The sequence below is a fragment of the Aspergillus costaricaensis genome (genome assembly GCF_003184835.1).
Source record: "Aspergillus costaricaensis CBS 115574 unplaced genomic scaffold BO79scaffold_11, whole genome shotgun sequence".
NCBI lineage: Eukaryota > Fungi > Ascomycota > Eurotiomycetes > Eurotiales > Aspergillaceae > Aspergillus > Aspergillus costaricensis.
In genome coordinates, this window is record NW_020291811.1 from 366,901 (window position 1) to 383,636 (window position 16,736).

Here is a 16,736-nt window from a genome sequence, read left to right on the forward strand (position 1 = left end):
TGTTCACTGCGTATTCCACGCTAGTAAATGGCCCGAGTAACGGACAATTGGCCCATTGGGCAGTTGTCATCCTTCGCATCCCCTGCGCATCCCCACCTATCAGCCGGGGTCTGTAGGGTTAGCGTCCTGCGAGTGTCGCTGGCACCATTTTCCAGACCAACACATTAATATCGACTGATAGCCTTTCTCCTTCTGATAAAACCTGTATGGTAACAGTGCATACCAGACGGTATAATACACACGTCGCATCGAGGCAGAATCTGGACCGAGTAAACGGAGCTCAGAGCCCCTTTCCCGTTCAACCTTTCAGCTGAAACCTCAACTCCCATCTCTACTCATCCTGGTTCAGCCTTCTTCTTCCTGCGCGCTTTAAAGGTTCACGGTTTGCCTGCGCCTCCCAATCCTTCCCTCATCCTCCCGCAGCCATGGAAGCACAACCCTCATCCTCCTCCTCGAGGGGCTGGCGCTTCTGGCTGATTATTGCGGGCTGCGCCGTTACCTCGCTCCTGACGGCCGTTGAGTCCACTGTCACCTCGACGGCCCTTCCCACCATTTCTCGGGACCTGAACGCCGGAGAGTCGTATATCTGGTTTGTCAATGCATTCTTCCTCTCCAGCACGGCCTTCCAGCCTCTCTATGGCCAACTCGCCGATGTCTGGGGCCGACGATGGCCGCTGATTTCCGCCGTCGCCTTTTTTGCCCTTGGGAGTGGAATCAGCGGGGGCGCTTCATCCTCCGGAATGCTTATTGCCGGACGCACTGTGCAAGGAGTGGGCCTGGGAGGAGTCAACATGCTGGTTGATATTGTACGATTCCTGAAGCCTGACATCCCCTTATTTGCTTTTTTTGCTCCTGTTCTGATTCGCTGCAGGTTGTCTGTGACCTCGTACCGCTGCGCGAGCGGGGGCAGATCATGGCGCTCATCTTCGTCGTCTTCGCGGTGGGCTCGTCTCTTGGCCCGTTTATCGGAGGCGCTTTCACCGAGAATGTCACTTGGCGCTGGTCTTTCTATATCAGTCTGCCAATCGCAGGGGCGGCCATAGGCCTCATGCTTCTCTTCCTCCAGGTGAAGTATCAGAAGAACACCACACTGGTCCAGAAGCTGAAGCGCATTGACTGGCTTGGCAACGGGCTGCTCATCGCTTCGGTCGTGGCCATCCTGATCGCACTCAGCTTTGGCGGTACCACCTACTCCTGGTCAAGCTGGCATGTAGTTGTACCATTAGTCCTCGGCCTGCTCGGCCTTCTGGTCGCTTTCCCGGCTATCCAAGCAACCCCTAAGCTATGCCCCGAACCCACTATGCCACTCCGCCTGTTCGCCAATAGGACCTCCCTGGCGGCCTTCACCCTCACCTTCCTCCACGGCATGCTCCTTTACTGGACAATCTACTTCCTGCCGGTCTACTTCCAAGGCGTAAAGAGCAGCTCTCCCATCCGCTCCGGCGTGCAACTCCTCCCCACCGTCATCGTCACAGTCCCTGCGGCCATTGTCGCAGGCGTAGTCCTCACGAAGACCGGACGCTACAAGCCCATCCAAATCGCCGGCTTCGTTTTTATGGCCCTTGGCATGGGCCTGTTTAGTCTCCTCGACAAAAACTCCAGCACGGGTGCTTGGACCGGCTTCCAACTCCTTGCAGGCATCGGATCCGGCTTCGTTATCACTTCCACTCTCCCTGCCGCTCAGGCTGAACTAGCTGAGACAGATGTCGCCGCCTCCACTGCCACCTGGGCCTTTCTGCGCTCTTTGGGGTCTGTGTGGGGAGTCGCTATCCCCGCTGCGATCTTCAATAATCAGTTCGCCTCGCGCGTAGCGGAAGCCGGACTGGATAAAGATCCGCGTATCGCATCCATTCTGAACTCCAGCGGGGCGTACGAGCAGGCATCCGGGGACTTTGTGTCTACGTTCCCTAAGGATGTGCAGCCGGCGATTATCGAGGCGTATACCGGGGCGATGCAGCGCGTGTGGCAGATCTCGGTCGTGTTTGCGGGCTTAGGGTTCATTATTGCTTGGTTAGAGAAGGAAGTGGAGTTGCGCACGACGCTGGAGTCGGAATTCGGATTGAAGGAGAAGGACCAGATGGAGGAGAAGGATGATTTACGGGTCGTGGAGGAGGGACCGAATAAGTAGTTACGTGGTAGCTATATTCTATGATGGCCATAATGTATTAGAGCTACACTGATAGATGACATGTAAATGATACTATATATAATATCCGCTATCCCGAGGAGCAAAAGCCTTCTAAATGTGGACGATCAAATGAAGTATGGCCCCCTTATCCATGATGGAACCACATCGCTTCAGAGTCGGACACCGGAAACACAAGACAGATACCCCAAAGCGATACGAGACTACAATGAATTATTTGCTTGCCCTGTGGCCCACCCCGCTTATTTTCGATATCCCTCCATTGCTTCCTACTCTTTAATGACATGGAAGCTTTCTCCATAACCCAACAACACCAAAGAAACTCGGCGATCCTCGGCTTTCCTCATTACTTAGATATTTGCATGCGTTCTATATTATCTGCATATAATATTGGGCTAGTACATACGACCATAGGGTGTGGAAAACAGGGCTTCCCGTCCGCTCAGCCGTACTTAAGCCACACGCCGGGAGGTTAGTAGTTGGGTGGGTGACCACCAGCGAATCCCTTCTGTTGTATGTTTTGTTTCTACTTTTGTTAATTCTATTACTCTCTGCAACATCAAGGGGTTAAACGTACGACGCACTTGGCGAGTTGGTAAGCTGTGGAGGGCCCGGTCACGACGAGGGGCTGCTCGGAATGTGGGTGAAGGGGACCACCACAAATTGTGAGCAGGCGCCCAGCCGAGAGGAGTTGGAACGAATTCGAAAGATCCTTTAATAGGAATTAAGAATTGGGAAGTTAATTCCGACAAGAAAAGGCGCCAGGGCTAGATTTGATGTTCATATGTATCGCCAGATAGTCTCTTACCGGCTGGTATATTTTGATCTATTATCATGTCTTTTGCTGGCAAACTTGTCGCCGTAACGGGCGCAGCCTCTGGGATCGGCCTAGCCGCCGCTCGATTACTCGCCCAACGTGGTGCAGCCCTATCACTAGCAGACATCAACGCCGAAGGACTTGGAAAAGCAAGGGCACTTATAGAATCGGAGAACAGCCCTAAGTCACACATTCTAACAACAGCGTTGGATGTCCGCGATTCCGCACAGGTCGACTCGTGGATCAAAAAAAGCACAGACAAACTGGGTCCTTTATACGGAGCAGCTAACGTTGCAGGAGTCACTGAAAAGCAATTATCGGGCGATCCTCTCGACGCTGCAGAATGGGATCATATAATCGGGACTAATTTGACGGGGGTAATGCATTGTGTCCAGGCGCAGGCCAGGAAAGCATCTTCTGAGGGCGCATCTATTGTGAATGTCTCGAGTATCGTAGGGTTAACAGCTGTTGCAGGGGTCGGGCTGGCATAGACAGTCAGTAAACATGGAGTTGTGGGATTGACGCGGAGAATCGCTCAGCATTTGGCGCCGAAAAATATCAGGGTGAATTGCGTGGCACCGTAAGTTGTCCTCTTTTGCCAATTGTAGTGTCTCACTGACCTCCCCAGTGCGGTGGTCTTTAGAACACTTACTGAGAAGGCATTCAAAGAGCATCAAATCCCCGAGAATTTGATGTCGGATATGCAGTGGCTTGCTAAACCGGAAGAAGTAGCGAGGGGGATCGCCTTTCTTCTCAGCCAGGAAGCCCCATTCATGACGGGGTCTACATACCCTGTGGATGGGGGCTATTTGTACTGAACTGCAGTAACGGGTGCGGTAATCATTGACTGGATCATATTTGTGGCTTGTATGGGCATGTGAGATTGTTGAGAGTCTGCTGCATAATTTTATTTGTTTATCTAAAGCCTGCCTAGACCAAACTCGCCAGTCTCAAAAAGCAATTGCAGAAGCCTTATGTGTCTCGAACCGATATGGGATTTTTGTACGATATGAACCGGGACATTTTCAAACAGCAACTTCCTCAAGTACTAATAACGAATGATTTTGTTTCCACGATGGGTTTGTACACACTTCTTCAGAAGAAACCTCGCTTTCCAGCCAAATTTGCCCGATTAATTCTCAAAGCAGCAAGCACATGCGCATCATGCACATACGATATGCCATGCATGGCCTTCCCCGTCCAGATCCTGTCCGGCTTCTGGCCCATGGTCCAGGTCTCTAACAGAAATTGCTTTCCCCTAGCAATAGCTAGGTCGGCTTTGCTATAGTCACTGACAATGGCAGCATGCGACGCTAGTTGGGCAAGTGCAATGATTGCGTAAGCTGTCTGCTCGGCCCCGTGCATGTTGCCCCAGGAGCCATCGTCGTTCTGTCCGCATATCACACGGTCCAATATCTCTTGCAGACATTGAGGGATCTGGTCTTGGATGATATCTTCTGCGAGACCAGGCAGACTTCCCTGCTCTCAAAGGACACTGACCGGAACCAGTGAATGAGCCATGTGCATGATACCGTAATACTCGGAGAAGTTCTAGTGTAACTAGTCAGCATTATGTAGGGTAAACTGCCAGGGACTGATGCCAGAGTACAAACCCAGTGATCATTGAGCATCCTCTCCTTACTCCATTTTGTGCACATAAACTTGGCAATTTTCTCTATCTGTGATGTGGAAGATCTGGGATCGGACGAAGACAGCAGGCAGTTTAGGACATTTCCGTTGACACTCACGCTGACCACCCGTTGGGGCATTCGGTCATCGAAAGTCAGGAAGCAATCATCACACTCAAAGTGCTCAATGAGACTTGTGAAACTAACTTCATAGCCATTAATATTGAGAACCAACAAAGCTCGTGAGGTATCGTCTGCGTCAGGCAGAAACGCGTGATCTTTCATATCTGTTAGTTAACTATAGTGGTAAGGCAAGGGTCTGGGATACACCTACTAACACCAGTGACACCATTCTGTACAGACTTACTGATCGATTCGAGCAGAGTTTGCACATTTTGTGAGATTGTCGACTGTAAAGCCGCACTCCAGCAACGTTGACAGGACCTATATAAAAATGACTTAGTAGCAACTCCTGTGACCCGATTATTCCTTGGGCGGAACTTACCCAGCAAGGTTCAAAGAGTTCTAAAGGATATACTCCCCCAACCCCACCATTTCCCTTCCCTTGGCCGTGCGACACAATGTGACGAAGATACGCCTCACATTCATCACTCCACGTAGGAGAAAATATCAAATACGCAGCGGCAGAAGCCGGGGAGGCGGTAATACATGCAGAAGTAACGAGACATCCCAGCTTGCTCCAATCAAGCTGCCTCGCGAACCCTTCCAGCGAAAACAATGGGATACTACAAGGTCCCTGATATAGCCAGTCAATGTCAATGCTAGTGGCTGCAGCATACTTGCTCAGCAAGTCCTCCTTTGCAGGAAATTCAAAATCCACACCCTCTTCACTCAGAAGGTGCAGTAGAACCGGAACTATCAGTTCAACCGTGAAATGGATGGCTTCGTTTGGTTGCCATTTCTGCAATTTGGCATCGAGAAACGACTTTGCGCGGAACAGTCTGAACAGGATATCATTGGGTAGCGGTTCTTTAATATGAGATGAGGAACGCCGGACGCGTCTACATAATGCGAGTAGGGCAGCCAACGAATGGACGACACAATCTTGGATCCAGATATTCTCGGGGTATTCACTGTGTCTTCTGGTAACACCTTCGAGGGGATCCCAGCCACCATCATCCGTTTGTCCTCGGAGGAGGTACTCGAAGCTGGTTGGGAAGACCCATTCGTACCCCTCATCCTTCTTCTTCTCGACCATAGCGAGCCATGCAGTGCCATAGAGGACAATCCATATTGTGACTTTGAATCAGAGGCGACCTTGGCAACGAGGTCTTTGGCACATTGAACTAGTATAGAGGAGCTCATACTGGGCTTCAGTCAGAAGCTCGTTAGAAAGGTTAACAGTAAGGGATACACCGAAATCGGCAAAGATAAGGAGAACAAAAATAGTATTTTGTTGATAAACTTTCACGGAATGTTGTACTTCTGAATGTTATGATATGGCTTCACTCAGGTCTTGAATCTTGTGCCCATTTATTGCTCTCATACGGCAGTCACGATCGATGTGATCCCTTGGCTACGTGTTGCGAACTCCTGACCGCTCTGATGTGGTCTGCAAGGTATGAAGGCCTCACGGTCACACGACGCCGAAATGAACTGCGGCTATTGTAAACGATGACGATTTTCAAACCCAGTGACTTAGGATACGAGCGTTCTGCAAAGCTAGATTGGCTGGACGCCGGGCTCAAGGAAACAAGGGGTAGATGCATTTACGCTGTGTAACCGCGCTTTAGATCGGTGTGGACAGTCATGACCTTATCTCTCATCTAAGACAGAGCGCAGATCTGAAAGCTTAAGTTCAAGGGGCATGTGCTAAATAATACAGATAGCAGAATCAGTACATACTGAGGAAAGAATGCTGTTGGCTGATGTATTATCACTCCCACCAGAGCTGCGACTTTTGCAGTAGGTAGTTGGGTATGGGTCCCTTAATACCTCCAAATACATAACATCGGTAGTCCTGCATAATATTTAGAATTTTAAATACTAAACGTATTTCGCATAAACAACTATCGAATGCTAAGTCAAGTAGAATAAGCAGTTCACCATGGAGCGACGCCAAGAGCTTTGTCAATCACTCAAAGGACAACGTGCTGTTCTACCAAATCTTTACTCCTTATTCCCGGACTGGACTCCCAAGTTGCACCCCGAATATGCGAGAGCTCGAGATGAATCTACTGATCCGTGGATTAAACGGTGCGTCGGTGCTTCATAATTCTGAGGACAAGTAAATTCCACACTTATACCAAGAAAAGCGTTGTTAAGAACCCAGATATTCGTCGGAAGCTCCAGGAAGCAGATTTCACAACATTTGCGGCGATTATGTGCGCAAGGTCTTCCTTTGAAAGGCTCTGTACGGTGGCGAAGTGGTTTACTTGGGCAAGTGTGCCTTTCAATGTGCTCGACACTGGACTGACGATGATCTAAGTACTTCATATGGGATGATTGTATGGATTCCCGTCTGCTATGCCCCAGCGCTATACTGAGTTGAAACACCTATGAAGTATTCGACTGTGGTTCTCTTACCCACGACCCAGAGACTATCACGAGGTTCAAGCACACTAGTGTTGAGTATTTCAGGCATGTCCTCTGCCATGAAGCAGAGTATCCAGACCTATCTGATTACTCTGAAGAACTCCAGAATGCGCTAAACTGCTGGGACGAGATAGCAGAACATGTCCGCCAGGTGTGCTCAAAAAGAACGTTTTGGGCCCCTCCCCAATTGCTTTTCGTCTTATACTGACTGTCACCAAACCAGTGACGCGCAAAGTTCTGTTAGCAGCGATGATAGACTATGTGTCGAGTGTTGATTACGTGGATTCGATCTATTCGGATGATAAAATTCCCTCGTTACAGCAGTACTGGTGTCGACGGGATCGCACGGCTGGTGTTCATCCTGTTATTGCTACCATTCCGTATGTCTACATAAATCTTGTGTCGAGTAGGGGCTGACATTTGCGTGGTTTTATCTATGGCTTTGATATCTCGGAGCGAGATCTAGACGACACGAACTTGAGATTACTCCGAAAACATACCTCGTACCTTGTCCACACGTGAGTCCAGACAAGTATCGCATTAGTCCTTTGCTAAACTTCAACAGGCAAAATGATATGTTTTCGATGAGAAAGGAAGCGGTATATAGGTACTGTCAATATGTGGTGTTACAAACAGCTAACATTGTGTAATAGGAAGATGGACAAGTCGAGAACCTCGTTCCGATAATCATGCTGAACGAAAACCTGAGAGCCAACCAGGCAATGAAAGTGGCCTTCATGCTGGCTCAGGAATCAGCAAAGGGCTTCTATGAAGTGGCTGATGATATGCGGCAGACTGCCAAGGGAAGACACCGCGCTGTTGCGGATATTTTCATTGAAGGATGCAGAAACATTGTCATGGGGCTCACTCATTGGAGGTAATTCACATATCTTTGCTGATAAATGTTGCATTCTACTGATTACTGCTAGCTACACCGGGGAGCGATATTTCACAGCGGGCGAGGCGAATGAAGACCATACCATACATTTTGAATTATAGGGGGGAAACACCTTTCCCGTTGGTAGTTGACTTTCATTAGCAATCAGAATTCTTGCATCTTCTTTATCTGCTACTTCGCGAACAAAGGTCAGGCGTCAGACCCTTAACGATCATCACCTGAGTCAAGATGCACGTCAACCTTTACAGCACACCTTTAGAGAGGAATCTACATAGAGTTTATCTGCAGTAAGATGACAAAATTCTTTTCGGACTTACCGAGCATGGAAAAAACTCAGTTCTGAGGTACAGTTCTTGTTCTGAAACCTCCTTTTCATAGTGATGAATTAGATCACCTAAATATAATCACCACGAACACTCCCCAACTTCCAACGCGCAAGGGATAACAGGTTCCGCGGAGGTTGGGGGGTGGGGGGGGGTGTTGTGGCGCAGTCTGATTAACATCAACCCGACGAATGACCGTGGTGGGACATACATGCATTATGCAGCACTGCCATGCGTCATTCATCACACATGCATGCAGTGCCATCACACAAGGGAAGTTCAGCCGGAGAACAGTTCCACAATCCCAACAAAACTTGCGGCTGCGTGAAGGGTCAATCGGACATAACCTTGAATTGACAACAGACTGCGAGCGATGGCATTATACTCAATGTGCTCCCTACATTGAGATGTGTAACAGGCGCGACTATTAGATTTTAAGAGGCTGACAGTCCAGTGGTCTAGTGGTGCAGATCTATCTGTCGGATGTAGCATCCCTTGCAAGCTGATTCGTGGATCTAAGTCATGTCGTGGTTAAGGCCTCCAACCTGAATGAACGAACTGGAATGGACTACGCTGAAATAATGTACTGGGATTTTATGTATGATACAATTTTGCTTATGTTAATGAATCGAAATAGACTCTTACTGTGGAAAAGTACGAGCTGATACTATGGGTATTTGATAAGGAGGGTGTACGATTCGGCAGTGTATACGAGGAAGGGCTGGGAATGAATATGTTAAGATTGCGCTTCGACTTGACTTGAACAACGGTATAATAAAGAAAACAAGAGCTAACACAACAGCTACCTTTAATCGTGATGTATAAAACTTCGTGACTATTAAGGAAAGCCCCTATGGTCTGAACAAACAGAGGTGAGCGATGTCGTAGACTTGTGCGGTTCGTCAATATCCTAGGACTAAATTAGTCCACTCAACTTGCCAGCTATAACAGACTCAATGATACTACTGAAGGGAAGCAAATTACGTACTATTTGGAATACGTGAGTAGCCACCTAAGCCCCTCATGAAGCCCAGCTAGTGTGATTGGCGTGTCCGTAGCGAATACGTCGCCGGCTCATTATCGCATCGCTGGGAATGTTTTCGACCTTTTCAGTCCTGAGAACAAATCGAAAAAAGAGTGACATCAGGATGATGATCAAAAGACCGGTAAAGCAAAGGACTGGTGTAGGCGCCAGAAAGCAGAACGCCGAGGAGCATACGTATGCTGAAAACATGATTGCAAGTAGGACGAGTGTATCGTAAAGACGACCAAAGTTGTGAGCTAGACTGATTTGTATCTCGCCCGAGAACAGAGACCGGGCGTACTTGGTCTGCGGTTAGGGCGGTTTTGAAACCCGTCCACTGGTTTTGGCACGATTATATCCCTCAACGTTTTCAAGGGTGGGGTGTATGAGGACATGGCTTGATCATCGCAGAATCAGTTGCAACTTGAATCTAGCCAGGTAATGTTGTGTAATGGTCAGATTAGGTGGCGAATTTCTTCTTGTCTGAAGCATACGACTGGTTTGATAGCTAGGGGGGATATTGTCTACGATAAGCCCTTGGCCGATTTCCGGTGTAGAGCACAACACGAAGCTGATTCATGTTCAGAAAAAGTCCGAAAAGGGAGAGAGGGTAAAAAATGTGATATGTCAAAGAGTTGCACGGCTTGCATACCCCAACTTCTAGTTCCTTTTCAGCTGGTGGGTCTTTTTCAGCTTCAGCTTTGAGTGGCGTGAACGAGACACCTGTGACAGGCTATACAGACGACTTGATAATCTCCTACAATGCTCAGCAGAGTTTTCATTTGCAGAAGCGCCTGGACCATGCAGTGTGGAAGGGGGGCACTTCAGAGACAACTGTAATTACTGCAGATCTACTCAAGGAGGATGGAGTGGGGAAATCTTGCCCTGCAGGGCGATGAGAAGGGAGGGGGGCTGTGCCAAAAAGCCAATACAGACGAGACAGCGAGGTGAGTAGGCAATATTATGGACACATTCCAATCGAGATCCAAGTTTCTAAGTGGTCTGATAAGTGGAGCACAAGGACTTGCTCATACCCACTATAGGCGGCTTCGTTCTAGGTATTAGGGACTGTGGGGGCGATCAGGGATAGAATCATGACAGCCTGCAGAAGAGGGGCAAAGACTGTAGAGTGGCGTTGCGGTTTCAAGTGTTGGAGCGCTATGCTCAGTCTGTCAAAGTGGGTGGTGATTGCAACATGCCAGCACATTACGGATGGAGTTATGCACTTGTCAGTCTTTTGGATGCAGCTCCCCGAATCAAGGAAGAAGTTCCCGAGGTATTTTGTTCGATCGGAAACACCGTGGTGGAGAAGGGTTACACGCGGTGCCCCATACATCTCTTGTAGGGAGATAATGTTGACATGATTTTGGTATATCTTCCTTTTTTTATTTTGATTTATCTATTTATTTATTTATTTCATTTTTTTTTTCTTTTTTTCTTTTTCATTCTGTAGAGTGGCGATTCAATAGCACAATGTTTAGTATATGGGGTTTGTTGTTGACCAGAGATTAATCGAAATAACCCCAGCAGAACGATCCATGAAGTCTGTCATTAATTAAAGTTAACACTTATGCTTGACCTGCTTGTCTTAGGGTACTGGTGGCTGGCTGAAGCGGCTCTTGAATCACGGCTCACAGGCTGGCCCGTGTCTGGGCTGAACGGTTGAATCGGCTGTGTCCTGTGTTTGGCGAGCCTCCTTCAATCTATAAATGAGTCCAACCATCGGTGTAGCCATGAAAGTAATCAACCCAGACATCTCAGGGATATCTAGCTTCAAGAAAAGTCATTATCTTGTTAATCTTTGAGGGGACAATATCTCCGTCTTCCTTTTTTCTGTGATCTCTTTTTCCATCTTTCCTTGCCCTACCCTTGCTGCCAAGGGACCATTTCATCTCTCAAGCATTCCTTTCCCAACATGGGATACATTGCGCGAACAAATGACCTCCCCGACATTGCTCGTAAGGGTAGTCTCGTCGACCCTCGAGCTGAGGACCAACCTCTCTTCTTCGAGCGCATGTCCTGTCGGGATGTCAACGAGTTCGTCTCCAACCTTGCCAATACCTCTCCCTTGAGACCAGGAACCTAAAGCGTTGCCATTAAGCCCACTAGCTTGGGCATGCGGTTGCGCGAGCCTGCCATCCAGAGCCAGGCCAATATCGACGAGTTCCGCGCACGGTCCGAGGAGATCAAGCAGCGTATGCCAGTCAGGAACCCCAAGCAGCCCATTTCTGACCTGGTACCGGACCTGGTTGTCACCGGTGGTCTCAGTCACTCGCCTGCTGTTGATTATCTTCCTGTCTTCTCCCACTGGGCTGACCGCACGGGCGAGCTCTCAGCTACTGACCCTGATGCTACCGTCCGGCTTACCTCTACCTGGGGTACAGCCCAGGTCGCGGCCGAGGGAGTGAACATGGACTCCCCTAGGGGAGCTCACGCCTGGTCACTCAAATCTCACGGTATCGGCCCTGCCGAGCCCGAAGCAAGCAAGTTCTCTCAGCAATACGACGCTGAAACCGACACCCTCACGACAACCGTTAAAATGGCACGCCGCCAGGATACACCTCGAACGGACGGTGTTCTGGCTGCTGTCTCCAGTGTCTCTTGGATGCGCAACGCACGTGTTGCAGATGCCGTTGATTGTGCCGCTGGTTTGCTCGCAGACGCCTCGACTCTTTTGGAGGCCCGCGACAGAATGATCGCGACCGGCACCCCTGAGCGCGTCGAGTTTGCCGAGGTGCGACCTGTCGACATGCCCAGCTGGTGCTCTGCCCGCAAGCCCCTCGCACCCAAGCTGAGTGGTGTGGCTGTCGCATCTGATCCAACCGCAGTCAACCTGTTCGCCGGGGAGGACTGCCAGGGCCCCATCCTCAACACCAGTGTGTTTGCCATGACAAGTGGTTACAACCGTGGTGTCTACGGCGGTTCCATCTCTGGTTTGTGGTCAACCATGAACGCATCTTTTGTCATGGATTACTCCATTGGTGTCCACAGCGCTGCCATGGCAGACAAACTCACTATTGCTTTCGCCGATGCAGCAGCTGCTGCTGAAAAGTCCGCCTATGCCGGCCCGCACATTACCGACATCAGCCTCGTCAAGGGCTGCAATTACTCCTGTCTGCGCCAGAAGACCGTCATTGAGGACTCCCATCGTCCTACCATTGTTGTGTGGGACGATCTTGCCCGCCTGGCCCGGTACAAGTTGGCTGACGCAGTCTTCTGTCACGTCTACTATGATGGAGGTGGTAGCGAGCACATGGCCGCCATCGCCGGTCTGGGTTGTGTCGCACACGACTGGATCGATCTCGGAGCCGATGTAGCATGCGGTGAAGTCAGCAACATCATCCCTTCGCTGACACGAGGATCCCTGGAGGAAGCCCCCTTGGCCGAGGTTTACGCCCGCATAACAGGCGCTATGATCTGGTACCGGGAGAACGACCCCTACAACCCAGCAGCTAATTGCCTTCTCTTCACCCACTGGTGGCAACTCTCCAACTGCCGCCACCGCCCTGTCACTCTCCTCAGTCGCACTGATCTCCCTGTCGATGCAGGCATCGTTCCGATTGTCCCTGACGAGCGACCTCCCTTGGAGCACTTCCGAGCAAATGGCACCAAGGTCGAGCGCGGTGAGCGTGCCCTTGCCAACGCCGAAGCCCGTCTTGAGGCCCTCATTGCCTCTGATCCCTTGCCGGAGACTCGTGCTGTCATTGACCTTCTCGTCAAGCCTGTTCTCGCATACGTCAGGGGCGGTGATACCCTACCCTCTGAGAATGAATATGTCGGAGCTACCCTCGCTGCCCAGTTGGCTTACCCTCAGGATCAGAAGATCCTCGAGATGTGGGATCTGGCTATCGTAATGTGGGAGTGTGGTGCGCTGTGGGCTTCAGGAGTGGCTGATCTCTGCTAGACTCATGCTGGATTGTCCAACTGTGATAGGGCACGCAAGGACTTGTCGGACACTACTTGGAGCTAAATGTTAGGCTCTAGCTTTTTCGAAGTAAAGAGAGGGTGTTTGAGAAGTCTTATATAGTTCATAATATTTGGCCTATATTCGATCCTTCTTGTAAGACGATAGCAATGCATGTACTTCACTGCCTGAAGCAAGAACCAAAATACCGTATCCCACATGTCTAATCCACCCTTGGCAAAAGTTAACACAACACTGGTCGTATAACAAGAGCCCTTACCACAACGGAACACATAACACGTGGTAAATGTAAACAGATGCCATAGCAAATTGACCCGTGGCCCGTAGGTCAAACAATCGTTGAAATTCGTTCTTTAACCACTCACTGCGTCCTAGATGCTTCATGCCTAGATTTCCTCTGCATAGCTGGGTGGCTCCATCGGGTGAGTGGATAGGGCCTGTACCCAAATTCTCCAGCGTCTAACCTATGGCCCGATGGCCTTACGTATTCCTGCCTTAAGTCAGGGTCAGGTTCAGAATCAAACTCCATTTGACTGGGCTGTCTGACCAATTCTAGTCGCAGGGTAAACCTCTAAATGCAGTATCATCAGGCCAATGCAGTGACAGTGTATCATAGTCAGTCACAGTTGATCCCCTAGGTTAAATTTTATGTGCAGTAACCTTACGTAGCGCTTACCGCCGCGGCCGGCACGGATGACTTAAGAAGATACATCTTATACGAAGAAGTATAGAAACAAATAATCAATTAAACTTGGCAGCGATTCTCTGCATTTGCACAAAGACATAGGGAAAACCTATCAGGCATATAGGAAAAAACCCATGCCGAGAAATCGGTACCAATCCAGAAAACGAGGGACTCTAGAAAACAAGTTCTCCATTTTCCCTCGTGTCCCAATTCTTGCGATCAACTGCTAGAATCGACGTCACTTCCAGGTGCGCAGTAGTCTGGACTTCCCGCTCCAGTTTCGATACAGCTGTAGGTGCATGCTGAACTGTATATTATGGCATAATCGTCGACACACGTAAATATAGAGTCTTCAATAGCATGCTCTGTCTGTTCAACGCCGGCATTTGCCAGAGCAGTCTCAATATCGGGCAACCAATCTCCTACATTATATCAGACTTGATGTCCCAATGATCTCTCAAAGGCGCTATGCGTGTAGCAACATACCCATCGTCAGAAGAGTGTGTCCACAGTAATATCTTGTGCGAGTTGAGCATGCCATCCCAAGCACGGCAGGGGCGACTGGTAGCATGAAGAGGATACTGGACTTCATTTTGTATTCCGAGAGTTTGTTTTGGTTAATAAATAGATTGACGGTCTGGTATAGGGATGTTATAGAACTGATTTAAAAATGAGAGTCCCAGGTGCTCGGAAGGGACTTTATATAAGTGTTTATATGGACTACTACATAATCCAACAGGGTGGTCTATTTTGGATTGCAAGGAGAGTTGCATCGGAAACTCTTTGGTGTAGGTATTACAAGATCTGCTTAGTAGAATGTTGCATTGTGATGCTTGGACATTAGCGTTACACAACCATAATCCCGCGGAAAATACCCCCTACCACAGCCAGCCACCAGTAAATTCCTCGAATCAGGGGGTAACATTGCTTATGCACAGACTGATTTTCTATTTGGCAGGCTATAACGGTTCACTCCATTATTTGCATGGCACCAGGCCGGATTCGTATGTTGTCAAGTGACTTCAATGTCCAGTTATGCAGGGGGTGTGAATACAGACTGGAATTGCAGCATACTTAGTTGCTATTGAGAAGCTTCAGTGCTAATTAAGGTACTTGGTTCCATGCCATTACCTTCCTCGGCCTTCAAACCAAGCAATCCGGGGTAACATCAGATTCTCACGGCTGAGTGATTGTCCAGCCAGCCCACAAATGCTTACAGTGACCATTCTGCTCTCCTCCATCCAGGAGTACTGTCGAGCCAACGAGCCTTGTAAATGCTCCCATCCACATCAATACCCCTATGGTTCCCATTCTCAAGCACGTTGATCAGTCTGCTGCTGAATGTAGTTGCCCAGATTGCCTGATTGTATACTACGCGGTCATCCTCGGCCAAGCTTACGCTCTTCAGGTCCGACCGCGGCAGATACTCTGGCTGGCCAGACTTATTAGTACCTGTTCTGTTCCCTAAAGGGACGTATCCTTTCAGGTACGTCGCCTCAACAGCTTCGCCTGCGGTGAACCTCTCGGAATCGAAGTCGAACTCGTGAATATCCAACTCAGTTGATACAAGAAGTTTGCGCTCATTAGGTACAGGGGCGACATCGTGCGGTCCATCCCAGTACTTGCTATTCGGATTATCGCTTGGCCACTCGGTGAAACACTGAGCAGTGGTTGGCATGCGGTAGCTATTAACCGGGTCTTTATCGAGGTAGTGGTGTTCCTTACTCCACTGGTACCCATTCAGAAGACCGTAAGCACGGCAATCGCTTCCGTCCGCAGCCTTGTCGGTTCCAGCTGCCCACAGAATTCCCTTTTCGTCATCCCATACCATCCCGTGGATTGTTGGATGGCAGCCTACTTTCTGGAATGGCTCTGGGCTTCCATCAGGAACTAAGCCCCTTCCGGCATCATACAACCAAATGCCATCGCTTTGACGTTGGCCGCTAGTGGCAATAGCAAGTGTATCATCTGGAAGAGCTTCCAAAGTATGGCAGTTGCTGAGGTTCGGAATGTTGACGCAGACTCCGTAAACGACCTTTTTATCCTCTTCCGAATTTTCAGGCATGTAGTTAATGACCACTGCTGCCTCGCCAATTAGGGCAGCTATCTTAGTCCCATCTGATATCTGTTTCATTTCCGTGACCGCACTTCCATTGGACAGACAGTCTCTAAGCCAGGGTACTAGATTGGGCTGTCCCTCGAGGATGTCGTTGACGCTGAGCTTCCAATTGATCTGGCCATCATCGCTCAGAATTCTGATCTCTGGATCTTCTCCGTATACTCCGGTGATGATATCAGTTGAAAGGCCATTCGCAAGAGGGATTTGCGTGTTGCTCAAAGAACTAGCTGCTACAGTAGCATATAGTATGACTTGTAGCAATTGGCAGATTGTTGCAGTCATCATCTTCAGTGGCTTGCCGTATGTATGTGCTGGAATACCGATCTCCTCGGAGCGAAAGATAAATGTTCAAGGAAACTAAGAATATTTGATGTCCAAGTGCTGTTCGCTAGTAGGTATTTGTATGTGTCAAGTATCAAAGAGATCCAGTGTTATGATAATAAGTATGCGCCGCGTGATTTTGTCTGCTACACTTGTCATATCCTGATGGGTAATGCCTAAGTGGATGTAACCTCTCATCTGCAGGCTTGAATGTCATGGCTGCCTGGTGCTCCATCCACTGGCATTTCGACCGTGTCGATCAATGCAGTTCTACTTAACCACCATTAACCTACA

At 49.2% G+C, this 16,736-nt stretch overlaps 6 protein-coding genes across 6 annotated transcripts; 4 read left to right on the plus strand and 2 right to left on the minus strand.

Annotated features, from left to right (window-relative positions):
• Positions 1–334: 334 nt before the first annotated feature.
• On the plus strand, positions 335–2,188 carry BO79DRAFT_170843 (MDR family MFS transporter). The gene is made up of 2 exons (XM_025679546.1): positions 335–806; positions 872–2,188. The coding sequence occupies exons 1-2, from the start codon at positions 426–428 to the stop codon at positions 2,126–2,128; spliced, it is 1,638 nt and encodes a 545-aa protein (XP_025541022.1). The 5' UTR covers positions 335–425; the 3' UTR covers positions 2,129–2,188.
• A 792-nt stretch (positions 2,189–2,980) lies between these two features.
• On the plus strand, positions 2,981–3,781 carry BO79DRAFT_227128 (SDR family NAD(P)-dependent oxidoreductase; the record flags this gene model as incomplete). Its single annotated transcript, XM_025683855.1, has 4 exons — positions 2,981–3,065; positions 3,129–3,420; positions 3,463–3,543; positions 3,607–3,781. The coding sequence occupies 4 exons, from the start codon at positions 2,981–2,983 to the stop codon at positions 3,779–3,781; spliced, it is 633 nt and encodes a 210-aa protein (XP_025541023.1).
• A 277-nt stretch (positions 3,782–4,058) lies between these two features.
• On the minus strand, positions 4,059–5,810 carry BO79DRAFT_227129 (uncharacterized protein; the record flags this gene model as incomplete). Its single annotated transcript, XM_025683856.1, has 4 exons — positions 4,059–4,442; positions 4,577–4,869; positions 4,926–5,001; positions 5,097–5,810. 4 exons carry the CDS (start codon positions 5,808–5,810, stop codon positions 4,059–4,061), a joined length of 1,467 nt encoding a protein of 488 aa, XP_025541024.1.
• Positions 5,811–6,659: 849 nt separating this feature from the next.
• Positions 6,660–8,146, plus strand: BO79DRAFT_227130 (terpenoid synthase; the record flags this gene model as incomplete). Its single annotated transcript, XM_025683857.1, has 9 exons — positions 6,660–6,808; positions 6,868–6,991; positions 7,041–7,059; positions 7,117–7,315; positions 7,417–7,531; positions 7,604–7,665; positions 7,713–7,746; positions 7,801–8,024; positions 8,077–8,146. 9 exons carry the CDS (start codon positions 6,660–6,662, stop codon positions 8,144–8,146), a joined length of 996 nt encoding a protein of 331 aa, XP_025541025.1.
• A 3,161-nt stretch (positions 8,147–11,307) lies between these two features.
• On the plus strand, positions 11,308–13,296 carry BO79DRAFT_216362 (uncharacterized protein; the record flags this gene model as incomplete). The annotated part of the gene is made up of 2 exons (XM_025683315.1): positions 11,308–11,429; positions 11,502–13,296. The coding sequence occupies 2 exons, from the start codon at positions 11,308–11,310 to the stop codon at positions 13,294–13,296; spliced, it is 1,917 nt and encodes a 638-aa protein (XP_025541026.1).
• A 1,919-nt stretch (positions 13,297–15,215) lies between these two features.
• On the minus strand, positions 15,216–16,403 carry BO79DRAFT_144015 (uncharacterized protein; the record flags this gene model as incomplete). Its single annotated transcript, XM_025678364.1, has 1 exon — positions 15,216–16,403. The coding sequence occupies one exon, from the start codon at positions 16,401–16,403 to the stop codon at positions 15,216–15,218; it is 1,188 nt and encodes a 395-aa protein (XP_025541027.1).
• Between the last annotated feature and the right edge of the window lie 333 nt (positions 16,404–16,736).